We start from the raw sequence: 21166 nt of genomic DNA, 5'->3' as shown, positions 1-21166 counted from the left end.
CTAACTAAAGGAAATATGCCATAATTAAAGATAAACGGAGAATACCATATTATATTTTCAAGGGAGTTAAATATAGATCCCACGTTAGTGGTAATGAAGGCTCTTTCCTCCCATAGGAGTCAGAGAGAGGTACAGCTGGTGCTGCTATGGCAGTGACAGCTCTCTTGTGTCCATACTGCCATCAAGCCTTCATGTACCGCAGCGACTAGAGCCATGATGTGAGATCACACACTGGTGAGAAGCCATACACCTGCCCACAATGTATGTACCGTGCCTCACAGAAGTCTCATCTCACTGACCATATCAAGAGGCGATACTGCCAGACATAGATATCAGCTTTCAAATATAATTCAGATACCATATTTACAGCTTCAGATATTTACAGTGAATGATGCCAAATGGGAATGCATAAGTTATCACTCGAGAATGTGTATCATTGCATGACTTTTAGTTATACATAATCTTAGAGCCTCTTTTATAAGTCTCCTGCAGCTTCAAGGCTGTGCTACTGTCAGAAGGAAGGGAAGGATGGAATCTTTCTGAGTGAGAAAAGTTTTGAAGAAATTGTTGTCTAATTTGTCTATTGATGATGATACAGTCTTGCCACTCATATATATATATATATATATATATATATATATATATATATATATATATAATATATATATATATATATATATATATATTTTTGCTTTGTTGCTGTCTCCCGCGTTTGCGAGGTAGCGCAAGGAAACAGACGAAAGAAATGGCCCAACCCACCCCCATACACATGTATATACATACACGTCCACACACGCAAATATACATACCTATACATCTCAATGTACACATATATATACACACAAAGACACATACATATATACCCATGCACATAATTCAGTGTCTGCCTTTATTCATTCCCATCGCCACCTCGCCACACATGGAATACCATCCCCCTCCCCCCTCATGTGTGCGAGGTAGCGCTAGGAAAAGACAACAAAGGCCCCATTCGTTCACACTCAGTCTCTAGCTGTCATGCAATAATGCCCGAAACCACGGCTCCCTTTCCACATCCGGGCCCAACACAACTTTCCATGGATTACCCCAAACGCTTCACATGCCCTGATTCAATCCACTGACAGCACGTCAACCCCGGTATACCACATCGATCCAATTCACTCTATTCCTTGCCCGCCTTTCACCCTCCTGCATGTTCTGGCCCCAATCACTCAAAATCTTTTTCACTCCATCTTTCCACCTCCAATTTGGTCTCCCACTTCTCCTCGTTCCCTCCACCTCCGACACATATATCCTCTTGGTCAATCTTTCCTCACTCATTCTCTCCATGTGCCCAAACCATTTCAAAACACCCTCTTCTGCTCTCTCAACCACGCTCTTTATTTCCACACATCTCTCTTACCCTTACATTACTTACTCGATCAAACCACCTCACACCACACATTGTCCTCAAACATCTCATTTCCAGCACATCCACCCTCCTGCGCACAACTCTATCCATAGCCCACGCCTCGCAACCATACAACATTGTTGGAATGACTATTCCTTCAAACATACCCATTTTTGCTTTCCGAGATAATGTTCTCGACTTCCACACATTCTTCAAGGCTCCCAGGATTTTCACCCCCTCCCCCACCCTATGATTCACTTCCGCTTCCATGGTTCCATCCGCTGCCAGATCCACTCCCAGATATCTAAAACACTTTACTTCCTCCAGTTTTTCTCCATTCAAACTTACCTCCCAATTGACTTGACCCTCAACCCTACTGTACCTAATAACCTTGCTCTTATTCACATTTACTCTTAATTTTCTTCTTTCACACACTTTACCAAACTCAGTCACCAGCTTCTGCAGTTTCTCACATGAATCAGCCACCAGTGCTGTATCATCAGCAAACAACAACTGACTCACTTCCCAAGCTCTCTCATCCACAACAGACTTCATACTTGCCCCTCTTTCCAAAACTCTTGCATTCACCTCCCTAACAACCCCATCCATAAACAAATTAAACAACCATGGAGACATCACACACCCCTGCCGCAAACCTACATTCACTGAGAACCAATCACTTTCCTCTCTTCCTACACGTACACATGCCTTACATCCTCGATAAAAACTTTTCACTGCTTCTAACAACTTGCCTCCCACAACATATATTCTTAATGCCTTCCACAGAGGATCTCTATCAACTCTATTATATGCCTTCTCCAGATCCATAAATGCTACATACAAATCCATTTGCTTTTCTAAGTATTTCTCACATACATTCTTCAAAGCAAACACCTGATCCACACATCCTCTACCACTTCTGAAACCACACTGCTCTTCCCCAATCTGATGATCTGTACATGCCTTCACCCTCTCAATCAATACCCTCCCATATAATTTACCAGGAATACTCAACAAACTTTTTTTTTTTTTTTTGCCGCTGTCTCCCGCGTTTGCGAGGAAGCGCAAGGAAACAGACGAAAGAAATGGCCCAACCCACCCCCATACACATGTATATACATACGTCCACACAGGCAAATATACATACCTACACAGCTTTCCATGGTTTACCCCAGACGCTTCACATGCCCTGATTCAATCCACTGACAGCACGTCAACCCCGGTATACCACATCGATCCAATTCACTCTGTTCCTTGCCCTCCTTTCACCCTCCTGCATGTTCCGGCCCCGATCACACAAAATCTTTTTCACTCCATCTTTCCACCTCCAATTTGGTCTCCCACTTCTCCTCGTTCCCTCCACCTCCGACACATATATCCTCTTGGTCAATCTTTCCTCACTCATTCTCTCCATGTGCCCAAACCATTTCAAAACACCCTCTTCTGCTCTCTCAACCACGCTCTTTTTATTTCCACACATCTCTCTTACCCTTACATTATTTACTCGATCAAACCACCTCACACCACACATTGTCCTCAAACATCTCATTTCCAGCACATCCATCCTCCTGCGCACAACTGTATCCATAGTCCACGCCTTGCAACCATACAACATTTTTGGAACCACTATTCCTTCAAACATACCCATTTTTGCTTTCCGAGATAATGTTCTCGACTTCCACACATTCTTCAAGGCTCCCAGGATTTTCACCCCCTCCCCCACCCTATGATCTACTTCCGCTTCCATGGTTCCATCCGCTGCCAGATCCACTCCCAGATATCTAAAACACTTTACTTCCTCCAGTTTTTCTCCATTCAAACTTACCTCCCAATTGACTTGACCCTCAACCCTACTGTACCTAATTACCTTGCTCTTATTCACATTTACTTTTAACTTTCTTCTTTCACACACTTTACCAAACTCAGTCACCAGCTTCTGCAGTTTCTCACATGAATCAGCCACCAGTGCTGTATCATCAGCGAACAACAATTGACTCACTTCCCAAACTTATACCTCTGTAATTTGAGCACTCACTCTTATCCCCTTTGCCTTTGTACAATGGCACTATGCATGCATTCCGCCAATCCTCAGGCACCTTACCATGAGTCATACATACATTAAATAACCTTACCAACCAGTCAACAATACAGTCACCCCCTTTTTTAATAAATTCCACTGCAGTACCATCCAAACCTGCTGCCTTGCCAGCTTTCATCTTCCGCAAAGCTTTTACTACCTCTTCTCTGTTTACCAAATCATTTTCCCTAACCCTCTCACTTTGCACACCACCTCGACCAAAACACCCTATATCTGCCACTCTATCATCAAACACATTCAACAAACCTTCAAAATACTCACTCCATCTCCTTCTCACATCACCACTACTAGTTATCACCTCCCCATTAGCAGCCTTCACTGAAGTTCCCATTTGCTCCCTTGTCTTACGCACTTTATTTACCTCCGTCCAGAACATCTTTTTATTCTCCCTAGAATTTAATGATACTCTCTCACCCCAACTCTCATTTGCCCTCTTTTTCACCTCTTGCACCTTTCTCTTGACCTCCTGTCTCTTTCTTTTATACATCTCCCACACAATTGCATTTTTTCCCTGCAAAAATTGTCCAAATGCCTCTCTCTTCTCTTTCACTAATAATCGTACTTCTTCATCCCACCACTCACTACCCTTTCTGATCAACCCACCTCCCATGCTTCTCATGCCACAAGCATCTTTTGCGCAATCCATCACTGATTCCCTAAATACATCCCATTCCTCCCCCACTCCCCTTACTTCCATTGTTCTCACCTTTTTCCATTCTGTACTCAGTCTCTCCTGGTACTTCCTCACACAAGTCTCCTTCCCAAGGTCACTTACTCTCACCACCCTCTTCACCCCAACATTCACTCTTCTTTTCTGAAAACCCGTACAAAATCTTCACCTTAGCCTCCACAAGATAATGATCAGACATCCCTCCAGTTGCACCTCTCAGCACATTAACATCCAAAAGTCTCTCTTTCGCGCGCCTGTCAATTAACACGTAATCCAATAACACTCTCTGGTCATCTCTCCTACTTACATACGTATACTTATGTATATCTCGCTTTTTAAACCAGGTATTCCCAGTCACCAGTCCTTTTTCAGCACATAAATCTACAAGCTCTTCACCATTTCCATTTACAACACTGAACACCCTATGTATACCAATTATTCCCTCAACTGCCACATTACTCACCTTTGCATTCAAATCACCCATCACTATAACCCGGTCTTGTGCATCAAAACCACTAACACACTCATTCAGCTGCTCCCAAAACACTTGCCTCTCATGATCTTTCTTCTCATGCCCAGGTGCATATGCACCAATAATCACCCATCTCTCTCCATCAACTTTCAGTTTTACCCCTATTAATCAAGAATTTACTTTCTTGCATTCTATCACATACTCCCACAACTCCTGTTTCAGGAGTACTGCTACTCCTTCCCTTGCTCTTGTCCTCTCACTAACCCCTGACTTTACTCCCAAGACATTCCCAAACCATATATATATATATATATATATATATATATATATATATATATATATATATATATATATATATATATAAATATATATATATATATATATATATATATATATATCTTTTTCTTTCAAACTATTCGCCATTTCCCGCATTAGCGAGGTAGCGTTAAGAACAGAGGACTGAGCCTTTGAGGGACTACCCTCACCTGGCCCAATTCTCTGTTCCTTCTTTTGGAAAATTAAAAAAAAAACGAGAGGGGAGGATTTCCAGCCCCCCGCTCCCTCCCCTTTTAGTCGCCTTCTACGACACGCAGGGAATACGTGGGAAGTATTCTTGCTCCCCTATCCCCAGGGATATATATATATATATATATATATATATAAGGCATGTGTACGTGTAGGAAAAGAGGAAAGTGGTTCTTTCTCATTGAATGTTGGTTTGCGGCAGGGGTGCGTGGTGTCTCCATGGTTGTTTAATTTGTTTATGGATGGAGTTGTTGGGGAGGTGAATGCAAGAGTTTATATATATATATATATATATATATATATATATATATATATATATATATATATATATATATATATATATATATTTTTTTTTTTTTTATTTTTTTATTATACTTTGTCGCTGTCTCCCGCGTTTGCGAGGTAGCGCAAGGAAACAGACGAAAGAAATGGCCCAACCCCCCCCCCCCCATACACATGTATATACATACGCCCACACACGCAAATATACATACCTACACAGCTTTCCATGGTTTACCCCAGACGCTTCACATGCCTTGATTCAATCCACTGACAGCACGTCAACCCCGGTATACCACATCGCTCCAATTCACTCTATTCCTTGCCCTCCTTTCACCCTCCTGCATGTTCAGGCCCCGATCACACAAAATCTTTTTCACTCCATCTTTCCACCTCCAATTTGGTCTCCCTCTTCTCCTTGTTCCCTCCACCTCCGACACATATATCCTCTTGGTCAATCTTTCCTCACTCATCCTCTCCATATGCCCAAACCACTTCAAAACACCCTCTTCTGCTCTCTCAACCACGCTCTTTTTATTTCCACACATCTCTCTTACCCTTACGTTGCTCACTCGATCAAACCACCTCACACCACACATTGTCCTCAAACATCTCATTTCCAGCACATCCATCCTCCTGCGCACAACTGTATCCATAGCCCACGCCTCGCAACCATACAACATTGTTGGAACCACTATTCCTTCAAACATACCCATTTTTGCTTTCCGAGATAATGTTCTTGACTTCCACACATTCTTCAAGGCCCCCAGGATTTTCGCCCCCTCCCCCACCCTATGATCCACCTCCGCTTCCATGGTTCCATCCGCTGCCAGATCCACTCCCAGATATCTAAAACACTTCACTTCCTCCAGTTTTTCTCCATTCAAACTCACCTCCCAATTGACTTGACCCTCAACCCTACTGTACCTAATAACCTTGCTCTTATTCACATTTACTCTTAACTTTCTTCTTCCACACACTTTTCCAAACTCAGTCACCAGCTTCTGCAGTTTCTCACATGAATCAGCCACCAGCGCTGTAATATATAAATATATATATATTTTTTTTTTTTTTTTACATACTATTCGCCATTTCCCGCATTAGCGAGGTAGCGTTAAGAACAGAGGACTGGGCCTTTGAGGGAATATCCTCACCTGGCTCCCTTCTCTGTTCCTTCTTTTGGAAAAAAAAAAGAGAGGGGAGGATTTCCAGCTCCCCGCTCCCTCCCCTTTTAGTCGCCTTCTACGACACGCAGGGAATACGTGGGAAGTATTCTTTCTCCCCTATCCCCAGGGAGAAAATATATATATATGTATATATATATATATATATATATATATATATATATATATATATATATATATATATATATATATTGGAGGTGGAAAGATGGAGTGAAGGAGATTTTGTGTGGTCGGGGCCTGAACATGCAGGAGGGTGAGAGGAGGGCAGGGAGTGGAGTGAATTGGAGCGATGTGGTGTACCGGGGTTGACGTGCTGTCAGTGGATTGAATCAGGGCATGTGAAGCGTCTGGGGTAAACCATGGAAAGCTGTGTAGGTATGTATATTTGCGTGTGTGGACGTATGTATATACATGTGTATGGGGGTAGGTTGGGCCATTTCTTTTGTCTGTTTCCTTGCGCTACCTCGCAAACGCGGGAGACAGCGACAAAGCAAAAAAAAAAAAAAATATATATATATATATATATATATATATATATATATATATATATATATATATATATATATGTATATATATATTTTTTTTTTTTTTTTTTTTTTTTATATATATATATATATATATATATATATATATATATATATGTTTATAATTATTCTAAGACCAATATCTAAGAAAGAGTTCTATTTTTACCCTGGATCTGTCTAAAGTTTCTTGCAGCTTAAGGCTGCAATACTTCCGGTAGCATGGAAATATAGACTCCTGTGGAGTAAGAAGACCATTGGAGAGGCTCTACTCCCAATGATACAGCCTTTGTAGAATGAAAGAGTACTTACAAAAAAGTAAGCTTACATTTTATATGACCATGGTGTAATGCTGAAGTTAATGCGCAGATCCCCCATGGGAGTAGTGCAGAGGGTGTCAGCCATTGTCACATTCTGAGGTATCACCAAGTTGCTATTCACATTGCCTGTGTATGGCAGGAAACAAACCAGATCCATGTGCAATACAGTTATAATTTTGGTATAAAAAAGATTAGTGATACTATTAAAATTTTTAGTGTTCCCCAGACAGTCAGCTGAGGCATTTAAGGGTTAAAAGCATAGCACCACAAAGAATTTTAAACCTTAGCATTTTTCTTATGCCCTATACTCCTTATCTCTTAAAAATAGTTTTCTTTTTCAACCTTGTGTTCTCATTTGTCAAGTTGTATAAAAAATGTATTTTATCGTACACCTTCTTAGGTACTCAGATAATTATAAAAAACGTCACTTCATAAGTTTATTTCCTTCACTACGTTACTTTTATGTGTGAACATTTTGTAGATGTTTCAGCTCAACGTACTAAAAAGTTTTGGAGTCTGGCCTGAGTATCAAGTGAGTTGCCACTGGGTATGTTTTATTGTTTATTTTAACTACAGTGTCCACAAAAAAAATGTCTGTCCACCTATATATTTTCAAAAGGCAATACACAGCTAAGGTTTATTGTGGATACAAGCATATGATGCTTTCAGGGTGAAATTATCATACATCTGGTCATTGAGACACACCTTGAAGCAAGAAAAGTTGAGTGCACTTGAAATTTTTAGGCACACTGGACATTCAAAATGCACGATTAGGCAGCTGCTTCCTGCGACACCTCATCAGTGCCTTGCCTTATTCGAGAGATCAAGACCCTGTGAACCCAACACATGAACCTAAAGTACTTCAGGAATCTTGTCAATTCCGTGCACTGACATCTGCAGATAGTAACCAAGGCCAAAGGAGAGGTGACAAAGTATTGAAATGTAAGTGTGACATCATCTTTGAAAATGCAAGGGGAGATGGACAAGGCTTTTGTGGACACTGTAACAGAAAAAGCTGGTTACTGATTTGTATTTTGTTTTATCCTCTGTAATGAATCTTTTTGTGTTATAATCAGTGCAATTCATTGATAATTGCTTTCATAACAGGAAAATTTTTAGTTTTCAAAATTACTAGCTGCATCATTCGAATGCAGTTTCAGGTGGGTGCTTGCAGCACACCCTCCACAACCTTTCCTCCATCACTTCTTTGAGGATCTAAATTTAGCATTATATCATGACCATATAGAATATGCTAGCTCACTTTTTTGTAGCTATGCTTTACATTTATGTATATTTCTTTCATTTTGTAATGGGAAACAATAAGATTAGAATGATGCTCACTCTCCACAACCCTTTCTCCACCATTCCTCTGAGGATCTGTGTTAGGTATATTAGCACTTTTTTTTTTAGTTCTCCTTTACTTTTACATGTGTTTCTTTCATTCTATAATGGGAAAACAGAAAATTAGAACAATGCATACCCCTCAAAACCTTCCTCCACTATTTCTTCATCACTCTTTTGAGGATCCTTGCATTAACTTCGCAGTTATATCACAGCCATATAAGGTATGTTAACAATTGTTGTTTTACATATCTTTTATATGTATTTCTTTTATTTCTTGGTGGAAAACAAATTTTGAAAACTTTTCTGTATTGGAATCACCTTTCTGTTAGTCATCCAACATTCAAGAATTAATGGCTAGGTTTGTTTAAATCTTAAGGCTTATAAAGACTTGACTTTTTGTATTTCATATAGTTTTAGAAATTTGGTTTGTGGGAGACAACTTTAGAAATCTACCATAAAAAAGGGTTAAAAGCTGACATATCACTAATGGCAAATCAACAATGTGCTCCTCCTTAGCTGTTTATCCCTTCTTTTTAGTAAAATCATAAAGCATTTGTCACAGGATGACAGGATTATACATTATATTGATATTACTTATATTGAAAGGTGACATCATCACGTATGGTATATCCACAATGTATTCCTCCTTATATATGTATATATTTATTTAGCCATAGTGAATTCATAACTGTTTTGTAACATATCTTTTTTATTCATCCTGTGGGTGTGCAATGAAGAAGTTCAGTGACAGTGAATCGAAAAATGTGCAAATAGTAAAGAATAAGATGGGGAAAGTAGTGGATGATATACATTTGTTATATTTTGAGTGAAGTTTGATAATGAACTTAGAAATATATTCAGTTGTTCAAGAGAAAACTAGTGAGATACATTGGTGTGTTATAGGGTCGTGATGAGAGTGGCAGTGCAGCAGCTGGAAGTTCACGGAGATACTGTGGGCCAGCTGGTGTCAGTGCTGCACGCAACACAGAAGGTTCAGCAGGAGGTTTGAGCTGCCCATATTGTGGAAAGGTACTACCCTACCACAGTGAATATCAGCGGCACCTACGCAAACATACAGGAGAGAGACCTTTTGCTTGCCCTCACTGTGCATACGCTACTACCAGGAAGTCCCATTTGAAGACACATATGCAAAAACTACACAGCAACTTAATCACATCTCTAGACACTTGGACAATGTCTCTTCAACAGTCATAAATGTGCATTCAGATACTGTGTAGAAATAACTTGCAATACCTGTAATTTTTAAGATTACCAGAATATATATAATTGAAGATTTGTATGTTTTTAAGGATGTTGATTTCTTATAAAGAAAAGAACTAGCTGTACATAGTGGAGTTTAAATGGAAATAAAGTTATGGCATTTTTTACACTTTTTAGTTCCTTTTGGAACTGAAACTTGGTTTCTTGGTGGAAGGTCCAAGTTTGTAGAGAGAAATTCATGTCACTTGTACCTCTTTGGTTTCTTTAACTGTTTCTCTTTTGGTTCATATTGGTATATAAGTATTATGTTTTACAGTAAAGTGTTAAGTAATTTATTCAGGGAATAGAATACGGAGTATTTGATGGAAGTAAATGATTCATCAATTTGTGAATTTTAGATCAAAACTTTATTTTTACAATCAGGTTATAGTTTTGATAACCAAAACATCTGTCTGAAAGGAAATATTATGTGGGATTGCTTTGAGAATTATTAGAGTCCTGAATGTTTCAAAGACATCATGGAAAGAATTATAGGATTGAATGGTGTGAAAGAATTAGATAACTAATTTATACTTGATCGCCGTCTCCCGCGTTAGCGAGGTAGCGCAAGGAAACAGACAAAAGAATGGCCCAACCTCCCCACATACACATACATATACATGAATGCCCACACAGGCACTTATACATACCTGTACATTTCAACGTATACATACATATATATACACATGTACATATTCATACTTGCTGCCTTCATGCATTCCGTGGCCACCCCGCCACACATGATATAGCACCCTCCACCCACACACACACACACACACGCACACACACACACACACACTCGCACACTTAAGGCAGCGCTAGGAAAAGACAAAAAAGGCGACATTTGTTCACGCTCAGTCTCTAGCTCTTGTGTAATGCACCAAAACCACACACATATATATACATATATGTGTGTGTGTGTGTGTGTGTAGTTGCAAGGCATAGGCTATAGATAGGGTCGTATGGAGGAGGAGGACAACATGTGGTGTGAGGTGGTTTGATCGAGTAAGCAATGAAAGGATAAGAGAGATTTGTGCTAATAAAAAGCGTGTGGTTGAGAGAGCAGAAGAGGGTGTGTTGAAATGGTTGGGGCATATGGAGAGAATGAGTGAGGAAAGATTGACAAAGAGGATATATGTGTCAGAGGTGGAGGGAACAAGGAGAAGTGGGAGACCAAGTTAGAGGTGGAGGGACAGAGTGAAAAAGATTTTGAGCGATCGGGGCTTGAACATACAGGTGGGTGAAAGGTATACGAGGAATAGAGTGAATTGGAATGATGTGGTATACCAGGGTCAATGTGCTGTCAGTGAACTGAGCCAGGGCATGTGAAGCACCTGGGGTGAACCATGGAAAGGTCTGTTGGGCTTGGATGTGGATAGGGAGCTGTGACTTCGGGGTATTTCACATGACAGCTAGAGACTGAGTGTGAACGAATGTGGCCTTTTTTTGCCTTTTCCTGGTGCTATCTCGCTGAAGGTGGGGGGTTGCTATTTACTGTGTAGGCAGAGTAACGACAGGAATGGATGAAGGCTAGCAAGTATGAATATGTACAGGTGAGGATATTCCCTCAAACACCCTAGTCCTCTGTTCTTAACGCTACCTCGCCAACGTGGGAAATAGCGAATAGTAAGAAAAGAAAAAATATGTGTGTGTGTGTGTGTGTGTGTGTGTGTGTGTGTGTGTGTGTGTGTGTGCAGTCTGTTGTGAATGAGAGGGCTTGGGAAGTGAGTCAATTGTTGTTCGCTGATGATACTGTGCTGGTGGCTGATTCGGGTGAGAAACTGCAAAAGCTGGTGACTGAGTTTGGTAAAGTGTGTGAAAGAAGAAAGCTGAGAGTAAATGTGAATAAGAGCAAGGTTATTAGGTACAGTAGGGTTGAGGGACAAGTCATTTGGGAGGTAAGTTTGAATAGAGAAAAACTGGAGGAAGTGAAGTGTTTTAGATATCTAATCTGGGAGTGGATTTGGCAGCGGATGGAACCATGGAAGCGGAAGTGAGTCACGGGGTGGGGAGGGGGCTAAAGTTCTGGGAGCGTTGAAAAATGTGTGGAAGGTGAGAACATTATCTCGGAAAGCAAAAATGGGTATGTTTGAAGGAATAGTGGTTCCAACTATGTCATATGGTTGCAAGGTGTGGGCTATAGATAGTGTTGTGCGGAGGAGGGTGGATGTGTTAGAAATGAGATGTTTGAGGACAATATGTGGTGTGAGATGGTTTGATCGAGTAAGTAATAAAAGGGTAAGAGAGATGTGGTAATAAAAAGAGTGTAGTTGAGAGAGCAGAAGAGGGTGTTTTGAAATGGTTTGGTCATATGGAGAGAATGAGTGAGGAAAGATTGAAAAAGAGAATATATGTGTCAGAGGTGGAGGGAAGGAGAAGTGGAAGACCAAATTGGAGGTGGAAAGATGGAGTGAGAAAGGTTTTGAGCGATCGGGGCCTGAACATGCAGGAGGGTGAAAGGCGTTCAAGGAATAGAGTGAATTGGAACGATGTGGTATACTGGGGTCGACGTGCTGTCAATGGATTGAACCAGGGCATGTGAAGCGGCTGGGGTAAACCATGGAAAGTTTTGTGGGGCCTGGATGTGGAAAGGTAGCTTTGGTTTTGGTGCATTATACATGACAGATAGAGACTGAGTGTGAACAAATGTGTCCTTTGTTATCTTTTCCTAGCACTACCTTCGTGCACATGCAGGGGGAGGGGGTTGTCATTTCATGTGTGGCGGGGTGACAATGGGAATGAATAAAGGCAGCAAGTATGAATAATGTACATGTGTATACATGTGTGGACATGTATGTATATACATGTGTATGTGGGTGGGTTGGGCCATTCTTTTGTCAGTTTCCTTGTGCTACCTCGCTGACGCAGGAGACAGCGACAAAGTATAATAGAAAACAATGATAATAATGTGTGTTTGTGTATGGGTGTTTATGTATATATATGTGTATATGGGTGGTTGGGCCATTCTTTGACTGTTTCCTGGCACTTCCTCGCTGATGTAGGAAACAGCTATTAAGTATAATGAATAAATAGATAAAGGTGATGATTTGTAGAGGTTTTCAGAAAAGAAGAGAGAATGCTGGGGAGAGGAGAGTGATGAGAGTAAGTGAGCTTAGGAAGGAGGCCCTATGTGAGGAAGTACCAGGAGAGTTTGAGTGCAAAATGGCAAAAGGTGAGAGCAAATGACATAAGAGGAGTATTTAGGGAAGCAGTGATGGCTTGTGCGTACGATGCATGTGGCATGAGAAAGGTGGGAGGTGGGCAAATTAGAAAGGGTAGTGAGTGGTGGGATGAAGAAGGAAGATTGTTAGTGAAAGAGAAGAGAGAAGCGTTTGGACAATTTTTGCAGGGAAGAAGTGCAAATGATTGGGAGATGTATAAAAGAATGTGGCAGGAGGTCAATAGGAGATATATAAAAGAAAGTGGCAGGAGGTCAAGAGAAAGGTGCAAGAGGTGAAAAGAGGGCAAATGAGAGTTGGGGTGAGAAAGCATCATTAAATTTTAGGGAGAATAAAAAGATGTTTTGAAGGAGGTACATAAAGTGTGTTAGACAAGGGAACAAATGGGAACGTCAGTGAAGGGAGCAAATGGGGAAGTAATAACAAGTAATGATGAAGTTAGCTGATATAAGAAGAGACCAGATGTTAAAAGAAAGGACAAGATGACAAATAAGGAAGGTGTTAGATTGGAATAACGTGTTAGAATATTTTTTATGCTATCCTGCATATTTAGTGAGTCTGGGTTGATTTGAATTATTGACTTTGTCTGTGTATGTATTTTTTTTAGAATTGCTTCTGATATTTAGCATTATTGCAGTTAAATGTTTAAAGAGCATTATGTACACAAAATCAGGCAACCTGTAAACCCTTCCCATGTTTAACAGTAGAAATCAAGATCCTATAATACCTTTACAAGTTGCTGTACTGGAACAATCCACACAATGTTAGCTGTGACACTTGTATTACATGGAATGGGATTTTTGTATTTAATGCTTTTGAATTTGAACTTGCAGAAAGTGTTCAGTGTCTGTTAGGTGTATGATTGATGAAGTAACCATTATTTTCCTAATAAGTTTATTATTTGGTCAAAATATTAGAACATGCTCTGCAGCAATAAATGTAACTTTAGTTAGTAGATGCTACCAACCTGCATTTTGTTGCTGGATATGAAAGGTAATGAAAATTGATATTCTCAGGGTAGTTTTCACTTCACTGTTGTCATAAGCAGGACTTTTCAGTTTCCTAGATTTGTTATTGTTTACTGAAAGTGCTAACTCAGGTGGATCTCAATTGAAGTTGTTTTTAAGATTTTTGATGCAATGAATTTGGAATCTGTACTAATACTAAAGTGACTAGGAGAAAAGAAAGACATTTTCATTGATTTGTATATCAAAATTTCGTGGTAGAAGAACAAGATTCACTGAATAGCAAACTAGTGAGATTCATTGGTGTGTTATAGGATTGTTTTGAGAGTGGCAATGAGGCAGCTGGAGGTGCATGAAGACATGACGGTTCAGCCGCTGACAGTAGTTATGGCAACGTTGATGGTCCACACAGTGCTCAAGGCTCCATTGATAGTGCAGTAGCATCTACAAGAGGTTTGGTTTGCCCTTGATATAAGAAAGTACTCTGTTGCAAGAGTGACTATCAGTGACACATTTGCAAACATATACTGGAGAGCGTCCCTTTGCTTGTCTCTGCTGTTCCTATGCTTCCACCAGAAAGTCTCATTTTGAAGACACATAAAGAGATGGCATAGTATTCTTGATACAAAAATGCAGGAGAAAATTTGTCTGCAGTGCCAGATCACATTTTCCTATTTCATAGTGCAAATAAAATTTTCAAAACACTGCCGTATTCAGAATTTTCATTTGCTTCATTTTAAACAAATTGAGTTGAATGTGAGAAATAGAAGCCAATTGAGTAATAAGTATATATTGTGCAAGTATCAAGCTGTAACAATGGGCAAAGGTTCGTACTTTATAATGAATGCTGAGGTATATATTTTGCAAGTAACAAAATTTAACACTGGGCAAAGGTTCATACCTTATAGTGAATGCTGAGCATGTACAAAATTAAATAAATGGAATAGAATGTATATAAAATTTTCATCAGGAAAGGATCATATTACTCTACCATGATACATACCATGGTGATACATGAAAAATTTATGCATGTAGTGGGTAAAATTAGAGTTGAAAGCTGTGCACATATAAGCAATATAAGTATAGTTGCTTAGTAGCTCTGATCATTTTAATAACATGTAGATTTCTTTGCACAAGTAGATGAATGAGTAAATCAGCTATAAATGGAAATAGTTGAGTAATTATAAATAACAGGAAAGAGTTCAAACAAAAGGTTAGGATTAGTTGATAAGAAAAAAAGGATTAAGGTATATAGCCAATGTAAAAGTAATAGGTTGGAACATCAGGCAGAAATGTTAGATAGACATTAGAGAGAAGTAGTTGGTAGAAACATTAGGTAGGAATCCTCTGAAAACACTGCTCTAGAGTTACCTTCTACCACTGGCCTGTTATGGGTGAGACACTTAAGTCTAAAAGTGGCACTGTAGTTCATCAGTTATGGAGACTCTTTTGCCATGGCCACCCCCTTGAGGGAGATTTTGAAGGGGATGGGCTCCAGAGATTTTTTTTTTCCCCAAAAGAAGGAACAGAGAAGGAGGCCTGATGAGGATATTCCCTCAAGGGCCCAGTCCTCTGATCTTAACGCTACCTCACTAACGCGGGAAATGGCGAATAATATGAAAGAAAGAATATATATATATATATATGTATATATATATATATATATATATATATATATATATATATATATATATATAATATATATATATATATATATATGTATGTATGTATGTATGTATGTATGTATGTATGTATGTATGTATGTATGTATGTATGTATGTATGTATGTATGTATGTATGTATGTATGTATGTATGTATGTATGTATGTATGTATGTATGTATGTATGTATGTATGTATGTATGTATGTATGTATGTATGTATGTATGTATGTATGTATGTATGTATGTATGTATGTATGTATGTATGTATGTATGTATGTATGTATGTATGTATGTATGTATGTATGTATGTATGTATGTATGTATGTATGTATGTATGTATGTATGTATGTATGTATGTATGTATGTATGTATGTATGTATGTATGTATGTATGTATGTATGTATGTATGTATGTATGTATGTATGTATGTATGTATGTATGTATGTATGTATGTATGTATGTATGTATGTATGTATGTATGTATGTATGTATGTATGTATGTATGTATGTATGTATGTATGTATGTATGTATGTATGTATGTATGTATGTATGTATGTATGTATGTATGTATGTATGTATGTATGTATGTATGTATGTATGTATGTATGTATGTATGTATGTATGTATGTATGTATGTATGTATGTATGTATGTATGTATGTATGTATGTATGTATGTATGTATGTATGTATGTATGTATGTATGTATGTATGTATGTATGTATGTATGTATGTATGTATGTATGTATGTATGTATGTATGTATGTATGTATGTATGTATGTATGTATGTATGTATGTATGTATGTATGTATGTATGTATGTATGTATGTATGTATGTATGTATGTATGTATGTATGTATGTATGTATGTATGTATGTATGTATGTATGTATGTATGTATGTATGTATGTATGTATGTATGTATGTATGTATGTATGTATGTATGTATGTATGTATGTATGTATGTATGTATGTATGTATGTATGTATGTATGTATGTATGTATGTATGTATGTATGTATGTATGTATGTATGTATGTATGTATGTATGTATGTATGTATGTATGTATGTATGTATGTATGTATGTATGTATGTATGTATGTATGTATGTATGTATGTATGTATGTATGTATGTATGTATGTATGTATGTATGTATGTATGTATGTATGTATGTATGTATGTATGTATGTATGTATGTATGTATGTATGTATGTATGTATGTATGTATGTATGTATGTATGTATGTATGTATGTATGTATGTATGTATGTATGTATGTATGTATGTATGTATGTATGTATGTATGTATGTATGTATGTATGTATGTATGTATGTATGTATGTATGTATGTATGTATGTATGTATGTATGTATGTATGTATGTATGTATGTATGTATGTATGTATGTATGTATGTATGTATGTATGTATGTATGTATGTATGTATGTATGTATGTATGTATGTATGTATGTATGTATGTATGTATGTATGTATGTATGTATGTATGTATGTATGTATGTATGTATGTATGTATGTATGTATGTATGTATGTATGTATGTATGTATGTATGTATGTATGTATGTATGTATGTATGTATGTATGTATGTATGTATGTATGTATGTATGTATGTATGTATGTATGTATGTATGTATGTATGTATGTATGTATGTATGTATGTATGTATGTATGTATGTATGTATGTATGTATGTATGTATGTATGTATGTATGTATGTATGTATGTATGTATGTATGTATGTATGTATGTATGTATGTATGTATGTATGTATGTATGTATGTATGTATGTATGTATGTATGTATGTATGTATGTATGTATGTATGTATGTATGTATGTATGTATGTATGTATGTATGTATGTATGTATGTATGTATGTATGTATGTATGTATGTATGTATGTATGTATGTATGTATGTATGTATGTATGTATGTATGTATGTATGTATGTATGTATGTATGTATGTATGTATGTATGTATGTATGTATGTATGTATGTATGTATGTATGTATGTATGTATGTATGTATGTATGTATGTATGTATGTATGTATGTATGTATGTATGTATGTATGTATGTATGTATGTATGTATGTATGTATGTATGTATGTATGTATGTATGTATGTATGTATGTATGTATGTATGTATGTATGTATGTATGTATGTATGTATGTATGTATGTATGTATGTATGTATGTATGTATGTATGTATGTATGTATGTATGTATGTATGTATGTATGTATGTATGTATGTATGTATGTATGTATGTATGTATGTATGTATGTATGTATGTATGTATGTATGTATGTATGTATGTATGTATGTATGTATGTATGTATGTATGTATGTATGTATGTATGTATGTATGTATGTATGTATGTATGTATGTATGTATGTATGTATGTATGTATGTATGTATGTATGTATGTATGTATGTATGTATGTATGTATGTATGTATGTATGTATGTATGTATGTATGTATGTATGTATGTATGTATGTATGTATGTATGTATGTATGTATGTATGTATGTATGTATGTATGTATGTATGTATGTATGTATGTATGTATGTATGTATGTATGTATGTATGTATGTATGTATGTATGTATGTATGTATGTATGTATGTATGTATGTATGTATGTATGTATGTATGTATGTATGTATGTATGTATGTATGTATGTATGTATGTATGTATGTATGTATGTATGTATGTATGTATGTATGTATGTATGTATGTATGTATGTATGTATGTATGTATGTATGTATGTATGTATGTATGTATGTATGTATGTATGTATGTATGTATGTATGTATGTATGTATGTATGTATGTATGTATGTATGTATGTATGTATGTATGTATGTATGTATGTATGTATGTATGTATGTATGTATGTATGTATGTATGTATGTATGTATGTATGTATGTATGTATGTATGTATGTATGTATGTATGTATGTATGTATGTATGTATGTATGTATGTATGTATGTATGTATGTATGTATGTATGTATGTATGTATGTATGTATGTATGTATGTATGTATGTATGTATGTATGTATGTATGTATGTATGTATGTATGTATGTATGTATGTATGTATGTATGTATGTATGTATGTATGTATGTATGTATGTATGTATGTATGTATGTATGTATGTATGTATGTATGTATGTATGTATGTATGTATGTATGTATGTATGTATGTATGTATGTATGTATGTATGTATGTATGTATGTATGTATGTATGTATGTATGTATGTATGTATGTATGTATGTATGTATGTATGTATGTATGTATGTATGTATGTATGTATGTATGTATGTATGTATGTATGTATGTATGTATGTATGTATGTATGTATGTATGTATGTATGTATGTATGTATGTATGTATGTATGTATGTATGTATGTATGTATGTATGTATGTATGTATGTATGTATGTATGTATGTATGTATGTATGTATGTATGTATGTATGTATGTATGTATGTATGTATGTATGTATGTATGTATGTATGTATGTATGTATGTATGTATGTATGTATGTATGTATGTATGTATGTATGTATGTATGTATGTATGTATGTATGTATGTATGTATGTATGTATGTATGTATGTATGTATGTATGTATGTATGTATGTATGTATGTATGTATGTATGTATGTATGTATGTATGTATGTATGTATGTATGTATGTATGTATGTATGTATGTATGTATGTATGTATGTATGTATGTATGTATGTATGTATGTATGTATGTATGTATGTATGTATGTATGTATGTATGTATGTATGTATGTATGTATGTATGTATGTATGTATGTATGTATGTATGTATGTATGTATGTATGTATGTATGTATGTATGTATGTATGTATGTATGTATGTATGTATGTATGTATGTATGTATGTATGTATGTATGTATGTATGTATGTATGTATGTATGTATGTATGTATGTATGTATGTATGTATGTATGTATGTATGTATGTATGTATGTATGTATGTATGTATGTATGTATGTATGTATGTATGTATGTATGTATGTATGTATGTATGTATGTATGTATGTATGTATGTATGTATGTATGTATGTATGTATGTATGTATGTATGTATGTATGTATGTATGTATGTATGTATGTATGTATGTATGTATGTATGTATGTATGTATGTATGTATGTATGTATGTATGTATGTATGTATGTATGTATGTATGTATGTATGTATGTATGTATGTATGTATGTATGTATGTATGTATGTATGTATGTATGTATGTATGTATGTATGTATGTATGTATGTATGTATGTATGTATGTATGTATGTATGTATGTATGTATGTATGTATGTATGTATGTATGTATGTATGTATGTATGTATGTATGTATGTATGTATGTATGTATGTATGTATGTATGTATGTATGTATGTATGTATGTATGTATGTATGTATGTATGTATGTATGTATGTATGTATGTATGTATGTATGTATGTATGTATGTATGTATGTATGTATGTATGTATGTATGTATGTATGTATGTATGTATGTATGTATGTATGTATGTATGTATGTATGTATGTATGTATGTATGTATGTATGTATGTATGTATGTATGTATGTATGTAAGTTGTTTTTCAACAAACTTACACCATATGTTAGTTTCGTTAATATTATTATAAATGACAATCTAATTTTTTTAGTTCAAAAACCTAACTTAAAGTATTTCACTCTTTTTAGGAGTCTGCAGGGTTGGTGGGCCTGGGCCATTCTTGCCCCTACTGTGGCAAGTCCTCCTTCAGAGATCAGTCCGACCTGAGACGTCATATACGCATCCACACTGGTGAAAGACCATTCAGGTGCCCTCGTTGTCCCTACACTGCCACTAGAAATGAGCACCTTGTGGCTCATCTCCGAAGGAAACATCCAGTAGAGTGACTCATCCTATGGCAATGTTAACAAATCTTGGAGTAAACCATGCATGGGAACAAGCTTAGGAAACTTGCATAAAGGAGCCATCCTGCTGAAAGCCTTAAATAGCTGCTTATAGGAAAGTCCTTATGGAAAGCCAGAAGTAACAAGATTACAGTAAACATCAGCACGAATATACATGCACACACAGGGAAACCTTAAAGGTTATAATAAGCATACAGGATTGAGAGACAGATCTAATAACTGTTCATGTTGAACCACACCACCACATGGGTAGGCTGATTTTAAACCAGCATCTCTGTAAAGAGGAAAATTAACATAATGAGTATTTATCGA

General features: G+C 36.5%; 1 protein-coding gene across 2 annotated transcripts in view; it reads left to right on the top strand.

Annotated features, from left to right (window-relative positions):
- Positions 1-20775, top strand: part of LOC139746393 (uncharacterized) — a 79015-nt gene extending 58240 nt beyond the window's left edge. Inside the window, exons 7-8 of one of the 2 annotated variants that reach the window (XR_011712144.1) lie at positions 9704-14657; positions 20639-20775. Coding sequence is in view for 1 of the 2 variants with exons in the window: in XM_071657603.1 (XP_071513704.1) it covers positions 9704-10015 (312 nt within the window). In the remaining variant the exon portion in view is untranslated. Of the gene's footprint in view, positions 1-9703; positions 15809-20638 lie in introns of those variants that run through there. The other variant, XM_071657603.1, reaches the window with a different exon arrangement.
- Positions 20776-21166: the final 391 nt, after the last annotated feature.

The sequence above is a fragment of the Panulirus ornatus genome, chromosome 65 (assembly GCF_036320965.1).
Source record: "Panulirus ornatus isolate Po-2019 chromosome 65, ASM3632096v1, whole genome shotgun sequence".
Lineage (NCBI taxonomy): Eukaryota > Metazoa > Arthropoda > Malacostraca > Decapoda > Palinuridae > Panulirus > Panulirus ornatus.
The sequence above is the reverse complement of the archived record's forward strand: the minus strand, read 5'-3'. Positions and strand labels throughout refer to the sequence as shown.